General features: G+C 42.8%; 1 protein-coding gene and 1 long non-coding RNA gene across 3 annotated transcripts in view; one reads left to right on the top strand and one right to left on the bottom strand.

Annotated features, from left to right (window-relative positions):
• ABCC4 (ATP binding cassette subfamily C member 4 (PEL blood group)) overlaps positions 1 to 9,986 on the bottom strand; it is a 205,346-nt gene extending 195,360 nt beyond the window's left edge. Inside the window, exon 1 of one of the 2 annotated variants that reach the window (XM_061630101.1) lies at positions 9,687 to 9,986. In XM_061630101.1, coding sequence (XP_061486085.1) covers positions 9,687 to 9,763 — 77 coding nt within the window. In that variant the 5' untranslated portion in view covers positions 9,764 to 9,986. The remainder of the gene's footprint in view (positions 1 to 9,686) is intronic. The other variant, XM_061630098.1, reaches the window with a different exon arrangement.
• LOC133386252 (uncharacterized) overlaps positions 1 to 24,182 on the top strand; it is a 35,355-nt gene extending 11,173 nt beyond the window's left edge. The window contains exons 2-3 of the long non-coding RNA XR_009763096.1: positions 20,870 to 20,978; positions 24,104 to 24,182. This is a non-coding gene — a long non-coding RNA (uncharacterized LOC133386252). The remainder of the gene's footprint in view (positions 1 to 20,869; positions 20,979 to 24,103) is intronic.
• The last annotated feature ends 213 nt before the right edge of the window (positions 24,183 to 24,395 follow it).

Below are 24,395 nucleotides of genomic sequence, written 5' to 3'. Positions count from 1 at the left end.
TTCAGCTGTCTCAAGAGACAGCAATCCAGAGGAGCGAGCAAGCAAGCGCCCAGATGCTCAAGTACTCACTCCCAGGGCAGGTCTTCTCCAGACTCCCAGTGCTGCAGCTGTTCCCCTGATAGATTGCACATCATGTCTTTTTTGTATTATCTTTTTTGTGATATCTGCTCTACACAAAGGTCATTTCACTGCTTTCCACTTGTGGTACAGAATGTGTGGTTCTGTGGTTGCTGAATGTCATGTTCAGTTGGTATTGAGTGGTGACAGGCAACGTGTCAGTATGTACAACAGATGGATCAGGTGGGACAAAAAGGGGGTGTGGGTGTGGGAAAGAAAATCATGTTAGATGTTGGACAACACATGTTTTTAGTTTCAATACATCAGGGCTGTGCAGTCGGAGTCGGAAGCAATTTTGGGTGGAGTCGGAGTCGGTAGAAATGTACTGACTCCAACTCCGGCTTTTTTGATTGACACATTTTTAAAAACATAAATTCAAAATGTCAAAGAAGCTTCCCATGAAGTCAGCTGTAGTTGAGCATTTCACCATAACTCAAGATGGAAAACATTTTGTGTGTCAGTGTATGACATAGGACCCAGATGAAGACAAATGCTGTGATGCCAAGATCAGCGCATATTCAGGCAGCAATAAAAATGCTCCTATGAGAGCTTCCAATTTAAAAAGACCTTTACACCCCTTTCCAGGGCTGTGGAGTTGGAAGCAATTTTGGGTGGAGTCAGAGTCGGATAGTAGAAAAATAGAGGAGTCGGAGTCAGAGTCGAAGGTTTGGCATACCGACTCCACAGCCCTGCAATACATACATAAGCAGCACTTCTTGCCAATAAATTATACATGTGGAGAGGACTCTAATACACACAATGTATTGGGCCCAGAATATCCTGTTGACATCCCATAGCTCAGAAAAATGCCCTAGCAGCAAGAACCAAAGCATGTTTGTTTTATTCCTTCTCTAAAAGTCACCCTAAATTGTCATATATACAAATAAATTAAATTTGTGGCATGGGTTGGCACCTTGCAATACTCCTACCCACAACTATTCTGCTGTTTCAGGTGCCATAATAAATGGTGTATCATAGTGGGAAGGTATTTACTGTGCACATACACTCAGACACAACATTATGTACAAAAGTGCACATTTACATTATTACACACACAAAAATCTCAAAGAAATGTAGGGTTTTAGCATTTTGGGCTGGCTTTGCTTGCCAAGCCAAGAGTTTTGACAATCACCAGGTTTCTTTGGGTGGGAAGCCTGTAGCTCTCAAGATGTTGCTGGACTATATCTCCCATCATGCTTGACTATTGGCTCTGCTGGTTGAGGCTGATGGGACTTGGAGGGCCTTAGGTTTAGTCCTATTCTAGAAAACTGAACAATTCTACTGAAGCCTTTGTTGTCTCAGATCCCTTCTACTGTTCTCTTCTCTCATCTCAACAAAATGAAGCCTACTTTAAAATCTCCAACCCCCAAAGTATAATAAAGAACAGGTATATCAACAGCTATTAGCCATAAGAGCTAATGAAACCTCCAAGCTCAGCAGCAGTATATCTTCTCCAAGTATTGGCCATCATTTTCATGTCCTTCTTGTGAGCTTCTGAGACATCTGGCTCTCTATGCTTGGAAACAGAATGCTGGGCTAGATATACTTGCTTTTTGATGGGTCAGACCAAAGTCTAAGTCCCATTCTTTCTCTCACAGCTCCTACAGCTAGTGTAAAATAGCAGCTGAGAGACTCAGTTACAGATCAGGAAATCATTTAGGTGACCCTCAACAAGCCACTCTGTCTCATCTTCAATATGGATATACCAATACTGATCTATCTTACTGGGATACTGTTAAGGATCACAGGAAAATGTATGTGGTTGGATCAGCAGGGTTTGGCAGATTATGGTAGCTGGGGAAAAAATCATACAGTCATTTGATCAGACATTTAACTAAGAGAGAGACTTACATGGATCCCATTCATTGAGTATATAAATGACGGGTCAACCAGGCTTAAGCTACTGACCTTACAAACTTCCCTTCAGACTGGACAAAACCAAAAATATATAAACCAACTTATGCAAGAAATATTTAGTAAGAATCTGAAATAATAGTGCAGTCACAAGGATGAATGTTGCAAGTAATACTTTTTTTATTATATGTAGTCATTTTTTACCGTTCGTTTGTTTTATAAATATATACAAAACATTATTTAAAAATTGAAAAAAGAAAATATGTGAAACACTTTTAAATACCCAAAAATGCTATATAAATGTTGACCATTATTATCTGACTCATACAGCACCCTTTGCCTTCTCATCTCCAAGGTCGTTACCATCTTAACTCTTAACCACAAATTCCAATCCAGGCCAAACGCTTCCAAGTTTTCTGCATATCCAAACTCTGCAAAGGAACACAAATATCTGCATAATTTATTCAAAGTGCAGAATCTAGGGTTGTGAATTACAAAGGATATGCAACCCTGACCCAGCCTTCTGCCTTGGCACATTCCTCAGAGAGCTACTTTATGGTGTTAAACATTTACAGGCAGTTAGCTACTCAGAGCCTATGCCACAGTGAACATACACCAGCCCTGGGCCTTCCAGTAGAAAAGCCATTTAACTGACAAATGAACTATTTAAGCTACTTATGCCAGTAATGTAACTGAAGAAAATACAAAGATTTAAATCAGATTGCATCATTTCAGAAGCAGGGTTACTTGATAGGTCACAACATTCTCTACGAACTGTGTTCTGTACGAATTACAGAGGATTTTCAAAGGTCTCAGCTTTCCTTATTTCATCCTCTCTCTCAACTGATAAATAAAAAGTCAAAATGTAGCATATCTAGAGCACAGTCCTGTTCATGTTTACTTAGAAGTAAGCCCATGCTCTATGGGACTTACTGCCTAATAGCAGGTTTAGGATTGCAGCCTTAGTGGTTATTACAGGAGCTTAAAAGGCCCAGACCATCAGTAATTCAATACATTATGTTGATTACTTTCTGGACCAATTCTGCATGCACAGATCTTATACTTGCAAACAGAGTTGTACCTCAGTCATACATAGGAATAGCCATAAAACTATAAAAAATCCCCATTTCAGGAACACCAATGTTCAAAAGTGTGTATCACACTGGAAAGAAAGACACCAACACAACCACGTGTATATAAGATACACATTCTCAGACACAAGTTTGGATCAGTAGATACAAAAATGCAAGAGATAGGTAGGAACAAAAGATTGATGCATTTATAGGAGCAATTTGTTAGGAGGGTGTATAATCAGCATTCAGTTATAACTCAAGTAGAGAAGGTCTGCCATGACCTATACCACCCGATGAGCTTCCTTTAGCCATTAATACATCACCAGTTCATTGCGCATAAACTACTTCTGCATAATCTTCCCCAGATGATTTGCCTGCCAGAATAGACAACAGGCACTGAGAGAAACAGCATGTGCATAATTGCACGCACCAGGATGGATGGGAGTACCAATCACATTTCTTCTCAACTTTTAGGAAGCAGCAAAAGTTTTCCGTTCTAGACAGAACCACTGCAGTCTTTCCATTCTGAACCTAAACAGCATAAAACCTCTCTGGACAGGGTCTGGAGGGGCTCTCAAGTGGCTGTACAGCAGTACCCATCCCTCATAGGAGCTAAAAAAGGGACAGGGTGGGAGATCTTCAATTATTAACTCCAGTGATTTTTGTTTTTGTTATTAGCAGCCCCATAAGGCTGCTTTCAAGATCAAAGATTAGTAGGTGCTCTGGGAAGAGTGTGTTTAACCCTTTCTTTCTATGGCCTTCCCCCAATGTAAGATATATACAACACTGGGGGGGGATGATTTACCTGGGGAAAAGGGCATAGGAGAAAAGACTTGCAACACTGTCTCCCAGAGCACCACTTCCCCAGTCTTCAGATCTTCAAAGTAGCCTCATGATTTGCAATAAGAACATAAGAAGAGCCTGCTGGATCAGGCCAGTGGCCCATCTAGTCCAGCATCCTGTTCTCACAGTGGCCAACCAGGTGCCAATATTAAAATGTGTGGGAGATCCTAATCACAGACCATCAAGTTCAGTTTGGCTGTGTTAAATCCTTATAGATTAGGATGAGGGAGAATATTTGCTAAATAAGATTTATTACTGGACTTTGACATAATTTGACAATCTGCATTGTTTTCAGGCCAGCATTGATTTCTTGTGGAGAGTCACGGCTGTCATCAGCATTTTTTTTTTAAACCCTCTCCAAATTTTACGTTATTGTCTTTGCAATCAGCTTTCCTCTAAACTGCTGCATTCTTAACTTAACTCAGTGGAACAAGTGCCTACAGCATAAACATTTTCATTAGTATTTTTGTTAGCAACTACATTATTTTTTTCCACTGAAAAAACCATGAATTGACAATTGTGCAATCAATCGGGAGAAAAAATGGCGGATCAGTACTGAAAGCCAGACAGTCAGAATTCAAACAGTTAGGAACCAGCCACTGAACCCAATCCCTATTATAGATACTGTATAAGGGAGGTCAGTGTTATTGTCCCCATAATTCTGCAGATGGGAGGACTGGGACTGAGAGAGAAAGAGAGAGAGAGAGAGAGAGAGAGAGAGAGAGAAGGTAGCTTGTGTAAGGGCATCTAGTGAGTTATTGGCAGAGACAAGATGTGAACCAGCAATCCCCATTCAGTATCTTAGCCACTGCAATACAGCCTACCATCAAAGGTACTGTCCAGAAGAAGAGAACCCTAAGTAGTTATGGGTAAATTTGAGTTCTTGTTTCTCTACCACATGTTTGTGAGACCAACTGTGACTCATGGAGAAGAAACATACAGAAAACACATATACTCTCAAACTTCAGCTAATCCTGGCATACACATATCACGTTTCTGAACATATTGCTCCCCTTCAAGTGTAAACAAATATTGAACAGACAGTACTGTAGCTTGCACACATTTCATTAATGTGTGAAGTATCTGAGTATTGTAAAATACGGGATGAAAGATTACCCTTAACGTATATAAACATAATATATGCAAACATCATATACATATGTTAATAATCTACACTTCTCTCATAAAAATGAATTCATGAACCTCTATTAAACACACTGATTAAAGTCAGCTTTTAAATTTAAAAGTGGGGGTAGGAAACAATGAGGAAAAATATGTGACCCAAGGTCAAGCGTTATAAATGTAATACAATATGTCATGTTGCAATAAGAAATACAACAGATGATTATTTATGAACTCCAGCAACCAAACAACATAAATATTATACAGCCACAAGAGTGGCTGTATACTATAGCCAGCGGAGATTTTTCACATTCCGGAATGTTAAATTGAAAATACCTCTCATGCCATTCTGAGGCTTCCCATAAGCTCATTTCAAAACAAAACCTTACAAAACTTATAGTCCTGAACTCGGAAAAGCTTGCTTGACAACCCTCTCAGTTTTCATGGTGATACACAAAACAGTCAGAGAGAATAGAGCGTTCAAAGTCTAAAAAAGGAGAAAAACCCTCCAGAGCCCTTTTGGACTTTTTTCTCTGAGAGTTCTCATAATCTGTTGAAATTCATTAAAAATCAGCCATATTCACAGAGTACCTGTAATCCTAACACTAACCTTCCCCATACCCTGACCATTTTCTGCAGACCAGGGTTCGAATTCCCACACAGCCATGAAGCACACTGGGCGACCTTGGGCCAGTCACTGCCTCTCAGCCTCAGAGGAAGGCAATGGTAAAACTACCTCTGAATATCATTTACCATGAAAACCTTATTCACAGGGTCAACGTAAGTCGGGATTGACTTGAAGGCAGTCAATTCCCATTTTCAACCATGACTGCACAGAAATTATTTATTTATTTATTTATTTTATTTTATTTATATACCGCCCTAAGCCCAAGGGCTCTCTGGGCGGTGTACATAAAATAAATCCCATTGAACTCAAAAAGTATGCAAATGACCAAACCCACCCTCCCTTCTCCTTCCTCCTAACCCCCCTCTTGCCCCTTCCCTCCCACTTCCTTTGCCCATCCCTACCCATCCCCATCCCCTTCCAATCCCCTCCTTCCCTTTCCCCCTCCTCCCGCTCCCCTTCCTCATCCCCATGGTCAGTTTTACCTATCTTAAGCATGATTGCAGGGAAGTAAATACCATTGAACTTGATAAGCATGCAAATGATCAAACCTGCCCTCCCCTCCCCCTTCCTTTGTACCCCTCCAATACGCTCCTCCCCCTCCTCCTCCCCCATGGTCAATTTTTCCTTTTCCTATCCTAACCATCATTGCATAGGATTAAATCCCATTGAACTCAATAAGCAGGCAAATGATCAGACCTGCTTTTTCCCTCCTTCCCCTCTCCTCTCTCTTCCTCCTCCCCTCCCCTCTTCCTTCTTTCTCCTCTCCTGCTCACTCCAGCCCTCCCTCCGTCCCTCCCCCCCGGTCACTTTTACCTATCCTAAGCATGGTTGCACGGGAGTAAATCACACTGAATTCAATAAACATGCAAATGATCAAACCTGTCCTTCTCCTCCCCTCCCCCTCCTGCCTGCTCCCATCCCAGTCTTCCCCTCTGCCTTTCCTCCCCTCCCTCCTCCTCCTCCTCCTCCCCATCCCCTGTGGTCAGTTTCACCTATCCTAGCATGATTGCAGGGGAGTAAATCCCACTGAACTCAATAAGCATGCAAATGATCGATCTACTCTCAGCAAACTTGCACAGGATCCCATTTCTTACCTCCCGGATTAAAATTCACTAATTGGGAAATTCACTAATCGGCAAAAAACCTTGCAGTTTAAGAACATACCTATAGGCAACAGATATTTCTATCAAACTTTAAAAAGCAGGGAAATTGGGCAGCTATAGTGAATGCACCAGGGTAGCAGGAGACCTGACCTCCTCTCTGAGATATTGGACTGCCCTACAAATTGGTGAAAATGCAAACACAATTTGGGTTGGTGTTTCACAGTCCAATCCACTTCCTGTGTAACTTGGAAGAATTTGGTAACATATGCCTCTGAGCATACGGTGAGTGGTGGCAACACCTGCAACCAGCCCAAGTAATAGAAAGAAGATATGTGCTGTGCTGATTTTGTTTTAGCAGGGAGGAAGCAACATTATTAAGACAGTTGATATAGTTCAGATGGTTACTTTAAATAAAGTAGGGCGCCGTTTCCCAGCGCTCTGCTTCCCGGCGCTCTTAAAGCCGCTTTTGCGGCATTTTTGCATCATTTTCGTGCAACGCGCCCCATTAAAGTCAATGAGGTTCCGCTTTACGGCGATTTCCGCTTTACGGCAGGGGTCCGGAACGGAACCCGCCGTATAAGAAGGCCCTACTGTATGTCTGATTTCCTTTGCAATTTTAATGAAGTTTCCTATAAGAAATCATTTTTTTGTTTCTGTTTCTGTGAAGATGTGACGTACAGCAACACTTTGCAAAATTTACACTAAAAAAACTCCAAACATAATTGTGGAATTATTTATTTATTTCATTTGTATACCGCCCCATAGCCGAAGCTCTCTGGGCGGTTTACAACAAATAATGGCACTGACTTCTGCAGAATAGTCTCCAGTGGACCTCAGGAGTGTCTCAATTTAAAACTGTGGGAGGTGAAATATATTCTAGCAAAATTCTAAGTGTGTTCTATGTGCCCACCTTGCCTTAAATAAAGTAGTTTAAACATAGGAGGCTGAAAACATGCATCCTCTTTTTTCCAACAGCTAGAGTCATTAGGAAAGCAACATATTGTAATCAGTCTGATTTTACATGAAACTGCAGTTTCAGATTCAACTGTTAATGCACCCAAAATAGAAATAGAACATAACCTCCAATTTGAAACACAAAAGGCTGTCTTCACCATCATATGACACTGACCAATAAAATGGCTTTGAAATTAATAAAAATAAATTTGACACAGGTTGCTAGGATGAATAATGAGGGAAATAAAATTTTCTAGTGTAGACTCTCCGTAGAAACATTAGTAACACAGGAAAGAAGCAAAGTAAGAAGAACACCAACCAACATACAAGAATACAATTATCTTTGGAGGTGGCAAGTGCTGTCACCACTCAGCATATGCTCAGAGGCACATGTTACCAAATTCTTCCAAGCTACACAGCAAGTGGATTGGACTGTGAAAGACCAACCCAAATTGAGTTTGCATTTTGACAAATTTGTAGGGCAGTCAAATAACTCAGAAAGGTCACGTCTCCTGCTCCCCTGGTGCATTCACTATAGCTGCCCAATTTCCCTGCTTTTTAAAGTTTGATAGAAATATCTCTAGGCTATAGGTATGTTCTTAAACCGCAAGGTTTTTTGCCTATTAGTGAATTTACTTTCCATCTCACAAAATAACTGCATTTGCCCAGAAATTACCAGCCTTTCTTATGGAAATTTCTGGGCACTTAGCCCACATTCTAGCACACCTAATTTCATATAGGATTGTGATCCTTGTCTCCAACTAAGATGATCTTGCCTACAGAGGTTCAAATAATCTTTATTCTAAATAAATTTACCCTAGTGGTGCTACAGTATAAACCTAGCAATTTTCTTTAGGCAGAAAGTCAAACTTACAGCCCAATCCTAGCCAGGTCTATTAAGTCCCACCGAGTTAAGATTTACTCCCAGATAAATATACACATTTACCTCTGTATCATTCCCACTGAACTGCTGTATAGGATTCTGCTGTAAGATTAGGAAGTCAATTAATACAGGAGAAGATGAAATGGGATTTCACATGTATAATGATTGTGGATTATCACTGGCTAAATTGTGAAACATCAGAAATTTCTACAAAGACAGACCTCATCCATTTTAATTACTATTTACTGGCTTCAATTTTTGTTTAATTTGGCATTGGGGCAAATAAATTACACCATAATCCTAATCAAGCCTGCTCAGAAGTAAACCCTGTTTAATTCAGTGGGTCTTCCTCCCAGTTAAATGGTGTTAGGATGGCAGCCTTAGTTTGAGTGCTTATTCATCATTTCCACATCACATTTCAGCATACAACATGCTTGACAAATCCTATAAAGTGGTTCTAAAGGCTTTCAATTGCAGTGGAAAACCGACACTGCTTCTTAAAATGTGTTGCCTCAGGGATCACAAAACCGTTTGTTCCAGAATTATGTCCCTGAAATACAAGCTACTCCAGAATAAACACAGGTGTGTTTCCTCAGATACGGGAGAAGACAATTGCGAGAACATAACCCCCTGATTCACACAGGGGAGACTCCATATCCCTACTGACTATCTCCTCTTCCAGACCAGTGCTTCAAGTCTGTGAAGAGAAATACTGCAGCTCAAATCTTCCCAGTGTCCTAATTTCAATTGTTTGTGGTCCGATGACAGAAGGAATAGCTTACTTACTCAGAAACACCCCATACCCTAATTGTGTGTGGTTTCCATTGCGTTAGGCATGGCACTCTACACATGATCAAGAATACTAGCTTTGATTCACATCCTTCACAACTGAACGGAAGATCGTGAAAAACAAAACAGAAACCACCAGATCGTGTGAACTACTTCACTGGGGCTAATCCCAGATTTTGTAACGGGCAAGCCAGAGGCTCGCTCATTCATTTGCTCCAAAGGCGCCGGCGCCTGAGGCCACCCAGACGGGAGGGGAGGGGAGGCGATGCAGGAAGAGAATAATAAAAGGAAGCCTGCCTGGCCAGCTGCTGTCGACTCACCAAAAGAAGAGCCGGGAGCAGAAGTTGGCCTGGCGTATCGGGTTGTGTTTATCGTCCAGGGAGGGAAGCGCCTCCATTGATCGCCGTCTCTGGGCTCGCTGAAAGCCGCCAGGAAAGAAAACGGAGCAGCAGCTGGAGGCGGTTCCACAAGCAATGCGTTCGGCTCAGCCCCGCCAGCCGGCACCGCGTTGTGTAACTACCCAAGCGAACCTTTGCCGGGAAAGCGGCTCCTACAGCGGGGTAGGGCAGCCGTCGCTTCCGGGAAACCTGACACCCTCTTGCGTCTTGGCTCACCTGCAGAAGCCGCGGCTGCCCCTAGAGGGAGCTGCCGCGTAGCACACTTTGCGCTTCAAGGACTAGAGAGGGGAGGATGTGAGAGCGACCTAGGCGCGCACGCGCTCAAGGTTTAGTCGTTCCCTTTTGCTGCCTAGTGATCGCTTGCAGAAGATCTGCTTCTTGACTCCGGAAAGAGTACCTGTGGCGCTATGAGACGGATGCTTAAGCAGACAAAAGAAGTTACTCAGAAAGAAGTAGCTTTGGGATTTAGGGCTCATCCAAACGGAGTGGGATAATCCACGTTTTCCATATCCGGTTCATCATCTGACAGTCCTCACTTTGCCTGTTTGTTCGCTCTTTCCCAATAAAAAAACCTGCTTTTTTTGCACCCACACATGCAGCAAAAGGACGCGTACTTCTTCTCGCTTTTTCCCAGCTCTGCCCATAACACTCCCCCCATCAGCCAATTGGTCCGCAAAAATATGACGTATGCTCCTCTCCCCCTTTGCAACAAAGCACAACAAGGCACATGTGCTTGAACGTACGAGCGCAAAAGTTTGAATTTCCTGATGGTTTGGTAGTAGTGGCTGTAATGGAGTTCCTTGTTGCTCACCACTCTGGAGCAGTGCCGGCCGGGGGGGTGTCTCCAGGCGCCCCTGACCATCCAGGGGGATTGTGGGCAGTGCAAGGGATCAGCACTTGTAATTGCCTGGCGAATCCCCCCATAACCCTTGGGCTCATTCACTGCAGGGTTCAGCCCCGGACCGTTATGCGGCTCAGCGGCAGGAATGCTGCTCCTGAGGGAAGCAAACAGCCCCCCCCACGGGTGGCTGCTCTTGGCTCGGGCAGGGAATGCGGGCAAACAGCCCCTCGTGCTGCTGTGTCAATCTGCCCTGAAGCGACCAGCACAGACTTTGCGGTGTTCCCTCTGATAAAAGAAATATGCAAACCACTTATATGCCTATAATTCCTGTATTTTTGTTTGTTTGTATTTGTGATATTTCACAAAACCAACTGTATGCTTTTCTACCTTTAACGTTTCTGGAGATACACAGGATTGCAATTCCACTTATTTCTCCAGAACAGCAAGTAACAATGTGTCATGTCTAGGAAGGTAGAGCACCAGTCTCTATGGTTGCAGGTGGCTGAGACACTCTAGCAAACCACTTATATGCCAATAATTTCTGTGGGTTTTTTGCTTGTATTTGTGATATATGCTTTTCAGCTCAGCTGGGCTTCAGAGAACCTGCAGGCTGTGGTTGAAATTGACAAGACTCAAAGAGAGTAGCCTTGCAGGAAGGAAAGCGAAATTGACTAAGGGTGTGTGAGTGTCTGTAACCCAAGAGGAAAGCCTCTATTTCTCTTCTTCCCCCCCCCTCGACTCTGGATACCTGGAAGCAAAGACCAATAGTTCAAGAAGGGCATTTGATGCGGGGGGTGAGGGGTGGGAGGTGGAGGTTAGGCAAAGATAAATACTTTCTCCCTTGAAAAAATTTCCAAACAACTACAATTGCAGATCTCACCCTGAGCAGCTGCCCAGTTTGCAGGCTGGCTAAAAATTAACCGCTGTTGCAGCTTCTGCGCAAATGCACTTTTTTGCATCTGCGCAGTAGAAGTTGCAGGGGGGGGCCAACACCACACCATTGCTCTGATAGGTTCATTTTTCCCGGGCTTTCCCCGGACATTCGTGAACATGCGCAACAGTGGAAATATGTGATTGGCTGAGAATGAGGGAAGGGATGTTTATTTATTTATTTTATTAAATTTATATACCGCCCCATAGCCGAAGCTCTCTGGGCGGTTCACAACAGTCAATATGGGGATATGGGGAACCGCCCAAGAACCGCCCATCAAACGCCCACAGCTGTAAAGTCTGCGGTAATGCATCCGAGCACCTGAAGGTACAGCGGATGATTCCCGGTTTAAAAAAGCAAATTGCATGATTTGCGGTATTGCAGGAGCGGATTTAACCACGCGAAAATGCCCAAAAAGCGCGGCATCATATGGACGACCGAAAAATAATGAAAACACAAAGCGATCATATCACACATTTTACAGTCGTCTGGATGAGCCCTTAGTGAGCTGTAGCTTAATTCCCCTCACCCGAGAAAACGTGGGTCAAAAGTGGCTGCAAGCATCCATAGGAACTGCAGTCCCAGGCTTTCTGGTGTAGCAAAAGTCAGGGTGCTTCCAGACGGGTGTTTATTATGCAAGCTGATGTTGGCGCCTTTGTGCAATAAACCCGCTTCTTTCCCCAAAATCTGACTTTTTTCAGTAAGGAACGTGAGGGGGAAATGCACAGGAAAGAGTGGGGTGACACTGCTTTGACATAAGTCCTATAACCATAAATCAGCGTGAATGCTGACTAAATAACCAACAACGTCTAGCCTTGTGGCAAACTTTGTGCAAACAGATCAGGAACACTCAATAAACAGGTCGTCTGGAAGCAACCGTTTTTTGCAAAGGTCCCTTTTGTAATCTCCAAATGATCTGTTTGCAGTATTAAGCAAACCATCTTGAAGCCGCCCTTAGCATTCATAGGTCTTGAAGCCTAATGCTGTCTTTAGAAAAATCAGTAAGTGGCCACACAGAACTACAGCTTCAAGCCATTGCGGCAAAATTAGACAGGGTGCCAAAGAATTGCAGCCCCAGGCTTAGTCAAGCAGCGTTAAACCAGTAGTGATCTGTATCAAGAAACTGTGACCGAGTTTATCAAAGAAGAGGAAAATAAAAGCCTCACAGGCTGACTGCTCCTCCTCTAGGATGCACACTTTAACATGGTGAGGGAGTTTGAAGAGTGTTGGAGGAGCTGAGAGCAATGCCGTCAGGTGTCTAGACCAAGAGGCTAGACTCCTAGCAGGGGCACCCAAGGCAGAATGGTCAAAGCTGAGACTCCAGACTAAGATGCATCCAAACTCAGAGGAAGGCAATGGTAAACCACCTCTCAATACCTCTTACTGTGATAACCCTATGAACAGAGTATCCAAAATGCAACACAAGATAGTGCTGGAAGATGACACCCCCAGGTCAGAAGGCACTCACTGAGCTACTGGGGAAGAACAATGGACAAGTACGAGTAGCGCTGTGACTAATTACACCACTGGGTCAAAGCCGAAAGGAAGGCCAGAGGTTGATGTGCACAGATGTGAAAGGAGAGTGTGGAGCTATATGATGAACACAATAGGAACATGGAATGTGAGAAGCATAAACCAGGGAAAGTTAGAAACTGTCAAGCAAGAAATGGAATGCATCAACATTACAATACTTGGCATGAGTGAATTAAAATGGACGGGAAAGGGACACTTTCAATCAGGCAACTACAAAATATTTTATGCAGGAAATAAGAAAGTAAGAACAAATGGGGTTGCTTTAATAGTGAGAAGTGATGTAGCAAAAACAATTAGGAGCTATAATACAAGGTCTGAGTGACTGCTATTAATGGAGACTTAAAGGGAAACCTATTAATATAACCATCATCCAAGTCTACGCTCCAACGGTAAACACAGAAGAAAAGGAATTGGAGAGATTTTACGCAGTAGTACAGGAAGAAATTGATCACACACCATGTTCTGATAATCATGGGGGACGAATGCAAAAGTAGGGAACAGAGAAGAACTAAGAATTGTGGCAAAATGGGGCTTAGGAGATAGAAATGAAGCAGGAAAAGACATTGAATTCTGTGAAGCCAATAATTTGTTTCTCGCAAACACATTTTTTGAGCAACCGAAAAGACAACTATACACATGGACATCACCAAATGGTCAATATAGGAATCAATTTGATTATATAATTGGTAGCAGAAGATGGAGAAGTTCCATACTTTCTGCGAAAACAAGACTAGGAGTAGACTGCAATGCAGATCATGAAGTGGTACTATCGAAAATCAGAGTAAAGCTAAAGAAGAACAACAAAGCAATCATAATGCCAAAATACAATCTAAATAACATCCCAGAAGAATATAAAGTTCAAATAAGAAACAGATTTGAGGCTTTAAACTTAGTTGACAGAGAAGCAGAAGAACCATGGAGTGAAATCAGAGACATTATCAGGAAAGAATGCAAAAAGACAATACCTCTAGTTAAAAAGAGAGAAAGATCTCAATGGATGACTGACGAAACTTTAAAAATGGTTAAAGAGAGAAGGAAAGCAAAAGCAAAAGGAGATAGAAACACGGTGAGAACCCTAAATGCAATAATACAATGACTAGTACATAGTGACAATAGTTATTGTATAGAAATAGGACAACAACAAAAAGATAGAACAAGAGGCCTATTCTAAAAGTTTAGAGAAATTAAAGGGAAATTCAAACCAAGAGTGAATAATTATGTTAAATAATCAACAGGGGAACACACTGACTGACCGAGATGGAATAAAAGGAAGATGGAAGCAATACACTGAAGAACTCTATAGAAGAGATGCCAGGATGACAGATTCATTCACAGAGGAACCGTATGATGAAGAACCAGAAATTTTAGAATGTGAGCTGAAAGTTGCTCTTAAAATACTTGGAAGAAACAAATCACCAGGAACAGATGGCATACCAATAGAGTTGCTACAAGCTACTGAGACGGAATCTGTCCAAATTTTGACAAAAAATTGTCAAGAAATATGGAAAACTAAACAATGGCCCACAGACTGGAAGCATTCAATATACCTCGCAATTCCAAAGAAAGGGGATCCCAGGGAATGCAGTAATTATCGAACTAATGCCTTAATAACCCATGTAAGTAAAGACCCATATGAGGTAATGTGACCTTTCCTGCCTCAACTGCATTCAGGAAGGAGCAGCTTAAAAATTATTTTTCCCATTGGTTAGATGCAAATTTTGTACCAGCTTCTAAATGTCAATCACCCAAACTTGGTCAAGGACCCCCCCAGAAAAAATCCACACACATTTCCATTGTTTGTTTGTTTTTAAAAATAAGACTTCTGACTCTTACAGGTGAGAGGATCAGATTTCAGCCATCTTGGAGAACTGATGATAAATAAAAATACCTGTTTAAAATATCTAGATTTGAGTAGTACTGCAGTTCAAAGATACCTTGCATGACCAGTTCCTATCTGAGAGTGCTAACCAAGAAGTTCAGCAAGAGCACCTAGGCCATAGTAGAAAGCAAGCCAAGGATACTGATCAGCTTCAACAGTAGGGTGAAGCATGGGAATTTATGTTCATACTGGGGCCCATAAATCCTCTTAACAACTTTGCTTGCAGGAACGCAAACACATTTGTGGAAAATTTCAGTGCTTTTCCCTTCAAAGGACCGTGAACACCTGCAAAGGGTTTCCCGACATCCAGCTGTTTGGAGCAAAAATATAATAATCCAACACTAGGTGACATCTGATTGATTAAAATATATATATTTAAACAATAGCCATTGCAAACTTAAAAGTTTGAAATGCAGAGGAAACGTATGATGACCCCAAAATCAAATATTACTGGAGACAGGTTTCTTTAGTGAGTCAAGATCATCCACACCACTCTCTTAAAGTCCTTGGCAACCTCTATTTTATAATCATTGTTTTTAAAGACATAATGGACCAGTTTTTCTACACACTCCCTTCTATCATAACTGTGATAAAGGAACATGAGATATCATCACTGATTTTTAAAGTGTAAAAAAGCTTTTAATTTTTAAGCCTTTACTGCACAATAAATGCATATTTGCTCAAAAGTAATTCCTGCTTGTTTTTTCAATAGGACTTACTCCTTACTGACAGAGAAATTGTAACTGCTGCATCTGAAACCCTGTTGGCTCCTGTTGGTCAGAGCGGAACATGTGTGTGTAGTTTCCATTCATTTTTATTGAGCCAGCTCAATTGCTAGTGTAGCTGAAGCTCTTGGGGGATCTGCAGCACTTTGGATACTGCAAATCCAAAACCACAGGTGCCCTGACCCAAGCACATCCTATTTAGATGGAGGTCAGGCTGCTGCCATTAGTAACACAGGAAAGAAGCAAAGTAAGAACACCACCAACAAACATACAAAAATATAATTCTCCATCTTTAGAGATGACAGGTGTTGCCACCACTCACCATACACTCAGAGGCATATGTTACCAAATTCTTCCAAGCTACACAGGAAGTGGATTGGTCTGTGAAAGACCAACCCAAATTGTGTTCGCTTTTTGACAAATGTGTAGGGCAGTCCAATATCTCAGAGAGGAGGGCAGGTCTCCTGCTCCCCTGGTGCATTCACTATAGCTGCCCAATTTCCCTGCTTTTTAAAGTTTGATAGGAATATCTGTGGGCTATAGGTACGTTCTTAAACCACAAGGTTTTTTGCTTGTTAGCGACTTTCTCTGCTATTTAATCTGGGAGGTAAGAAATGGGATCCTGTAAAAGTTTGCTGAGAGTGGATTGATCATTTGCATGCTTATGAGTTCAGTGAGATTTACTCCCCTGCAATCATGCTTACGATAGGTGAAACTGACCACAGGGGATGGGGAGCAGGAGGTGGAGGGAAGGGAGGGGGGAGGAGGGGAACGGGAGCAGGCGGGAGAGGGAGGGGAGGAGAAGGACAGGTTTGATCATTTGCATGTTTATTGAGTTCAGTGGGATTTACGCCCTTGCAATCATGCTTAGGATAAGTAAAACTGACTGGGGGGAGGGCTGGAGTGGGCAGCAGAGGAGGAAGAAGGAAGAGGGGAGGGAGGAGGGGGAAGGCAGGTCATCATTTGCATGTTTACTGAGTTCAATGGGATTTACTCCTATGCAATCATCTTTAGGATAGGTAAAACTGACAATGGGGTAGGAGGAGACTGAGGGGGAAGAGGAAGGAGCAGATTGGAGGGGGCAAAGGAAGGGGGAGGAGCAGGTTGATCATTTGCATGCTTATAGAGTTCAATGGTATTTACTCCCATGCAATCATGCTTAAGATAGGTAAAACTGACCATGGGGAGGGGAAGGGGAGGGGATGGAGGAGATGGGAAGGGGATGGGGATAGGTAAGGTGGGGCAAAGGAAGGGGGAGGGGAGGGGAGGGGATAGGAGGGAGGAGAAGGGAGGGTGGGTTTGATCATTTGTATACTTTCTGAGTTCAATGGGATTTATTTCTGTGCAATCATGTTTGAAAATGGAAATGGACGTCCTTCAAGTCGATCCCGACTTATGGCGACTCTATGAATAGGGTTTTCATGGTAAACGGTATTCAGAGGTGGTTTTGCCATTGCCTTCCTCTGAGGCTGAGAGGCAGTGAATGGCCCAAGGTCACCCAGTGAGCTTTATGGCTGTGTGGGGATTCGAACCCTGGTCTCCCAAGTCGTAGTCCAACACTGACTTGGGGGAGGGGTGGGGAGGGGAAGAGATTGGGTGGGTGGGCACTGGACAGAGGGGAATCCCCTTACCTTTCCAAAAGGAAAATGTGAACAGTATCATTGCTTTTCAGCATTTCCCCCACTATTTTATTCTATAGCAGGCACATGTAGCCTCCCACCCAAATTTAAACCAAAGCTGTCTCTGTCCACATCCACACCAGGCCTTTAGTTCACTTTGGAGAATCATTGCTTCTCTCAAAGAATCCTGGGAAGTGTAGTTAGTGAAGGGTTCTGAGAGTTGCTAGGAGATGCCCTGTTCCCCTCACAGACCTTCAATCAGGGTGGCTGACTTTTAAACCAGTCTGGCCTTGGAGCTCTGTCAGTGGAATAGGAATCTCCTCTCAGCACCCTTCACAAACTACACTTCCCAGGATTCTCTAAGGGAATCCATGACTGTCTCAAGTGAAATCAAAGTCTGGTGTGGGTGTGGCCCCCTGATTAGACAAGCCCAGCAGCTGTGAGTCTGGCTTTTAGAACACTGACAGTTGGTTCTTACTGAGCATGTCTGACATTATCATTGAGTTCCAGCGAAAATTTCTTAAATTAATTAAAAATCAGCCAGACATTTTTTAAAACTTTTAAACTGCAGAAGATGAAGGTAAGAGTATGGGGCAAAGTCAGTAATAGGATTACAGGTACTCTGTGAACATGGCTGATTTTTAATGAATTTCAACGGATTATAAGAACTCTGACAGAAAAAAGTCCAACAGGGCTCTGGGTTTTTTTTCTCTCTTTTTAGACTTTGAACTCTCGATTCTCTCTGACTGTTTTGTGTATCGCCATGAAAATTGACAGGGTTATTAAGCAAGCGTTTCTGAGTTCAGGACTATAAGATTTGTAAGGTTTTCTTTTGAAATGAGCCTATGGGAAGCATCAGAATGGCATGGGGGTATTTTCAATTTAACATTGCGGAATGTGAAAAATCCACGCTGGCTATAGTATACAGCCACTCTTCAAAGCAACAGGAAGGAAAGTAGTAACGAGGCCCAATTCAGATAGAATGATCTCTGAGGAGATAAATATGGCACCTGCATTGAACAAGATCTCTACAAGCACTCAAACAGAGGGAGGGATGGAAACCATGAATGCAACAGCTGAAATAGTTAGAGGAGAAATAGCTAGTCAACTCCACTCTTTTAAACAGGAATTGGTGACTAGCTGGATGGAAATATTAGAAAACAAACTGGGAGAGATGCGAACCAGATTAAATACTGTAAAACCAAAATTGTGTTGATGGAAGAGAGAATGGTGGTGCAAGAGGACACAGCTACTTAAAAAAGCACAGTTAGAAGCAAAACTCAAGCTGTAAGACCTGGAGAACAGGAATAGATGCCCCAGCCTGTGCTTTTGTGGGCTGGAAGAAGAGGTGGAACAAAGAAACATTAAGAGGTTCTTAGTAAAATGGCTGACATCCCTACTCCTAGACAGAGCTTGGAAAGGTTACTTTTTTGAACTACAACTCCCATCAGCCCAATCCAGTGGCCATGCTGGCTGGGGCTGATGGGAGTTGTAGTTCAAAAAAGTAACTTTTCCAAGCTCTGCTCCTAGATCTCCAACTGGCTGAAGAAGATTTGTAGAGAATGCACAGGGCACTGGGCCCACGAAGAAAAGACGGATCAAGGGATATAATAGTTTGCTTTTCCAAATACTCCAAAAAGGAAGAGCTACTCCATCTTCTGAGGGATCTGGCTGAATTAAAGTTCAAAGACACCACTATACTAGCATTACAGGATTTAGGGCGAGAAACCCTGCAAAGAAGGAGGGAATTGAGACTATATATGCTGGTGCTCCAAAAAGCTAGCTTAAAGTACTAGTGGGGCTTTCCATTTAAGCTGATTGTCCCATATAAGGGGACTACATATACAGCAACAACAGCAACGGAAGTACCAAGCTTCTAAAAATCCCACATCTGGATCCACAAGAAGAACTGGAACAAGGGAAGGAGATGAACTTAACGATAAAGCAAAGATGTCTAGTGAAGAGGACAACTGGGAAATGGTGAGGAGGAAGAAACCATATAGAGAATGGCAGGATAGGTGGCGGAGAGAAGCCCCTGTGCTCAACAACAATTTCACACCACAATGTAACATTAGAAATCTGCCTAACAGGAGGCATTGAGATGAGAACAAGTGATACAGAAGATCATACCGCCAAGCATCCAACACGTAAATTGCGAGACTATGAGATCTTGATTACTAATTGTGAAGCCCCAAAGAAGAGGGGGGGGAATAAGAGAGGGAGGAAGGGCATCCAGGTTTATGAATAATTTTATAGATCAAGGCTGAGAGGGTCTCCTGTTTTACATGGCTGATCTATGTGTTAATAGATCAGATTGCCCATTTTATATTCAAGCTTCCTTTTATTTTAAGTTTTTTTGGGAATTTAGTTATAAGCTAATAAGTAGTGTCCTGAAGTAAAGAATATTCTATTTCTTTAATAAGAAATTAAATAGGCAGTTTAACAGAGTGATGCAACTGCAAGTGTAGCCACACCTCTGGTCTAAGGGTAAGGCAAAGAATTAGATAATAGGTAACGTTTCTTTTGGTTTGTAAATAGAGGAGTTGGGAAAAGAAGTTGGGAGGGAAAGGGGGGAGTTGGGAGGAGAGGAAGAGAAGAATGGAAAGGAGCATAGAGTTAATATAGAACAAAATAATAAGAAGAGATATGGGTCAAACAAACAAACATGAATAATTTGCTAATAATTCAGTGACCTCACTGAATGTAAGGACTGGGGACTTGGATTAAACGTACCAGGCTGTAGTAACTGGTAAGGGACATACAACCAAAAGTATTAATGTTACAGGAGATTCATAAAGGCAAATTAACAGATGAGTTTATAAACAACAAACAATGGAAACATAAATTTCTAGCCTGGGGGGGTCTGGTAAAGCAAGAGGGGTAGCATTGCTCATCCACAACTCACCGGACTATGTACCAAGTAGAAGTGTTATAGATTTTAAGGGGAGGTTTCTTTTTGTGGAAGATCTTAGATTCTCAAGTCACCATTACTTTTGTCTCATTTTATGCTCCCAACAAAACAGACTGAGGATTCAGTTGGTGTACTGCCCACCCCACTGCCCAACAGACTCCCTAGCTGAGCTAACAGAGGTGGTCTCGGGTGTACTGTTGAGATCCCCCAGACTGTTGGTTCTGGGGGATGTCAACATCCATGCCGAGGCCACCTTATCCAAGGCAGCTCAGGATTTCATGGTCTCCATGACAACCATGGGACCATCCCAATATGCCATTGGTCCTCAACACATGTAGCAGGGCATACTCTAGACTTGGGTTTTGCAACTGGACATGGAGATGGTGATCTGAATGTGGGAGGCCTTACATCAGTCCTGCTGTCATGGACAGATCACTGCTTGCTCAAGTTTAGACTTACAGCAGCTTTTCCCCTCTGCAAGGGTGGGGGACCTATTAAGTTGGTCCACCCCCAGAGACTAATGGATCCGGATGGTTTCCAAAGGGCTCTGGGGAGTTTTGCGGCTGATAGAGCTGGCGCTCCTGTCGAAACCCTGATTGAACTGTGACATACAGAAATGACCTGGGCGGTTGACATGATTGCTCCTGACCACTCTCTCCTGTGTAGAGCATGTACGGTTCCATGGTATACCCCAGAGCTGAGAGCGATGAAACAATATAGCAGACGGCTTGAGTGCAGATGGCGGCGAACTCCTGGTGGATGCAGTTACACACTGGTAAGTGCCTATGGTAAGCTGTATTTAGGGGCAGTGAGGGCAGCAAAAAAACAATATTTTGCTGCCACTATCAAATCATCAATCTGCCGCCCAGCGGAGCTTTTCAGAATTGTCCGGGGGCTATTACACGCTGGCCCCAAGGACATGGTAGAACCATCTGAGGCCCACTGTCATGAATTTGCTAGGCACTTCCAAGATAAAATCTTTAGCATCCGCCAGGACTTAGACTCCAGTGTTATAGCAGGTGAATCAAGCGAGGTTACCAGAGCACAGCCTTGTCCCGATTTCTTGGATGAGTTTCAGTTGGTACAGCTTGAGGACATTGACAAGGTGCTTGGACAGGTTCGTGCAACCACTTCTGTGCTGGATCCTTGCCCTTCTTGGCTAATAAAAGCTAGCAGGGATGAAACAGCCGGCTGGGCCAGGGAAGTGATTAATGCCTCTCTGCGAGAGGGGGTGGTCCCTGGCTGCCTGAAAGAGGCGGTAGTGAGACCACTCCTGAAGAGACCCTCCCTGGACCCAGGAAATCTTAATAACTATAGGCCAGTAGCAAATGTTCCATTCCTGGGCAAGGTCCTAGAACGAGTGGTAGCAGGCCAGCTACATACACTCTTGGATGAGACCAATTATCTGGATCCATTTCAGTCAAGTTTCAGGCCTGCTTTTGGCCCGGAAACAGACTTGGTCACCCTGTATGATGACGTTTGTTGAGAGTGTGACTCTGTTGATTCTCCTTGATCTCTCAGCGGCTTTCGATACCATCGACCATGGTATCCTTCTGGGAAGACTGGCTGAGTTGGGAGTGGGACGGACTGCATGGCAGTGGTTCCGCTCCTACTTGGCAGGTCAGCTCCAGAAGGTGGTGCTTGGGGAGCATTGCTCGGCACCCTGGACTCTCCAGTATGGGGTTCCGCAGGGGCCAGTTCTGTCCCCCATGCTGTTCAACATCTACATGAAACCGTTGGGTGCATTGCCATCAGTATGCTGATGACACACAGCTCTATTTCTCCTTTCCATCTTCTTCAGGTGAGGATGTCAATGTGCTGAACCAGTGCCTGGCTGCGACAATGGACTGGATGAGGGCTAATAAACTGAGGCTCAATCCAGACAAGACTGAGATGCTGCTAGTGGGTGGTTCTTCTGACCGAATGGTGGATGTTCAATGTGTCCTGGATGGGGTTGCACTCCCCCTGAAGGAGCAGGTTCGTAGCTTGGGGGTTCTCCTAGAACCATCTCTGTCATTTGAGGCTCAGGTAGCCTCAGTGGCACGGAGTGCCTTCTACCAACTTCGGTTGGTGGCCCAGCTACGCCCCTATCTGGACAGAAATAACCTGACTTCAGTTGTCCATGCTCTGGTAACCTCCAAGTTAGATTACTGCAATGAGCTCTATGGCCCGCTTTCTGGCCCGCTTGCATTGGCTGCCTGTATTTTTCTGAGCTCAATTCAAGGTGTTGGTTTCAACCTATAAAGCCTTACACGCCTTAGGACCACATTATCTGATGGAACGCCTCTGCAACATGAACCCACCCATACACTACGCTCAACATCCAAGGCCCTCCTCCAGGTGCCTACTCGGAGGGAAGCTGGGAGGCTGGCAACAAGGGAGACGACCTTCTCAGTGGTGGCCCCCAAATTATGGAAATATTTCTATTACAAGATGCACCTGGCACCAACACTGTTATCTTTTTGGTGCCAGGTCAAGACTTTCCTCTTCTCCCAGGCATTTTAGCATGTGTTTTTAAATTGCTTTTTAAAAATGTGTTTTTAAATTTGTATGTTTCTTTTTAATGTTTTTAATTGTTGTAAACTGCCCAGAGAGCTTCGGCTATGGGGCGGTATACACATGCAATAAATAAATAATAAATAAATAAATTTTAATATTTTCTAAATATATAGAAAGAAAAGAACTGGTAATTTCAAGGCAGGTAGACGATGGTACAGTTTTGTTCATAAAGCTACAGTAACATTTGAAGCAAATGTAGCTGAACAGTTTTTCCATGAGCAAGAGTATGGGGCAAGGTCAGTAACAGGATTACAAGTACAGTTTTTCCATGAGTAAGAGAAGCAAACCCTGCTCTAAACCAAGCTGAGATCTCAGCTGTAATTATGGTATAATCAAAGTCAGCTATTGGCAACAGTTAAAGAAACCAAGTAAATGAAACTGGTGTAGATGACCATAGCAGGAACCCTATTATATGTAAGCGAGGAAAAACAAGCCACAATACACTAGTCCAACTGCAATGTTGAACAACGATAAGAACACGAGACATTGCAATAACTTGAAAAATGAAATTTACCAAGAAGAATTATTTTAACAATATGATATAAAAATTGGAGATATTTTAACAATATACATATGGTATGAACATTTAAACAATGAAATACTGTCAAGAACACAGATTACAGAAACAGAGATAGATCGAAGTGATCATTAAGAACCCCAGGAAATATAGATTTTAATTTGTATATCCAGAAGGCCTCTCGTTGAAGTAAGATGTCTGTGAGTGAAACCCTTTTATAGGGAGAAGGTTGCACCTGTTCCAAAGCCAAAAATCTTAACTCTTCAGGTGAATGTTGATACTGATGAAAATGCATAGTAAACGGAGCTTCCAAAGAGTTAGTACGTATTTTGCTTTTATGTTCAGTTTGCTTCTCTCCCAATTAGAAGTAGCTATTTTTTCACATGAGGTATGTAAATAGTTAGTTGCTTTATCACATACACAATTGGCTGTTTTATTGATTGGCTTCTTTATACTTTATGTAATTGTAGGGTATATCACCCCCACAAGGTTGAGCTATAGTATTGGTAATTTATATACAGTAGGGCCCTGCTAATACGGCGGGTTAGGGACCAGGCCTCCGCCATAAAGCGGAACCCATTGACTATAATGGGCAGTGTCGCAAAACGCCGTAAAAGCGCAAAATCGGCTTTAAAACAGGGAATTTCCCCGAATTGAAAGCCGCTGCACTAGTGGAACGCCGCAAAATGGAATGCCGGTAAGCGGGGCCCTACTGTACATTGCATTCTCTTCAGTGGAGGTGTTTATGTACTTTCACTTTGAATATGTTGCTGTTTAAATATCTCTACTGTTTATTGACTCAGCATTTCTCACATTTTTAACAGATATTTGTGGGAGACTCAAGGCTGGCTGCTGAAATTTGAATATTATGAATGTCTGAAGAAGCACTGAAACAGTTTAAAAATCCAGAATAACTGTCATCTGTACATTATTGTGTCATTTTCCATTGCATACACAATACATCATTGTGTATTCTTTCATGTTACTATATTCCCTGTGGCAGCATTTTGCATTGTTATATATATTGTTTCAGGTCCCATGTTCTGGGCCTCTCAATATAATTATTCATTCTGTTATTCACAATCATTGCGCTTGCCTTTATTATTTTGCTAGTTT

The sequence above is a fragment of the Rhineura floridana genome, chromosome 5 (assembly GCF_030035675.1).
Source record: "Rhineura floridana isolate rRhiFlo1 chromosome 5, rRhiFlo1.hap2, whole genome shotgun sequence".
Classification (NCBI taxonomy): Eukaryota; Metazoa; Chordata; class Lepidosauria; order Squamata; family Rhineuridae; genus Rhineura; species Rhineura floridana.
The sequence above is the reverse complement of the archived record's forward strand: the minus strand, read 5'-3'. Positions and strand labels throughout refer to the sequence as shown.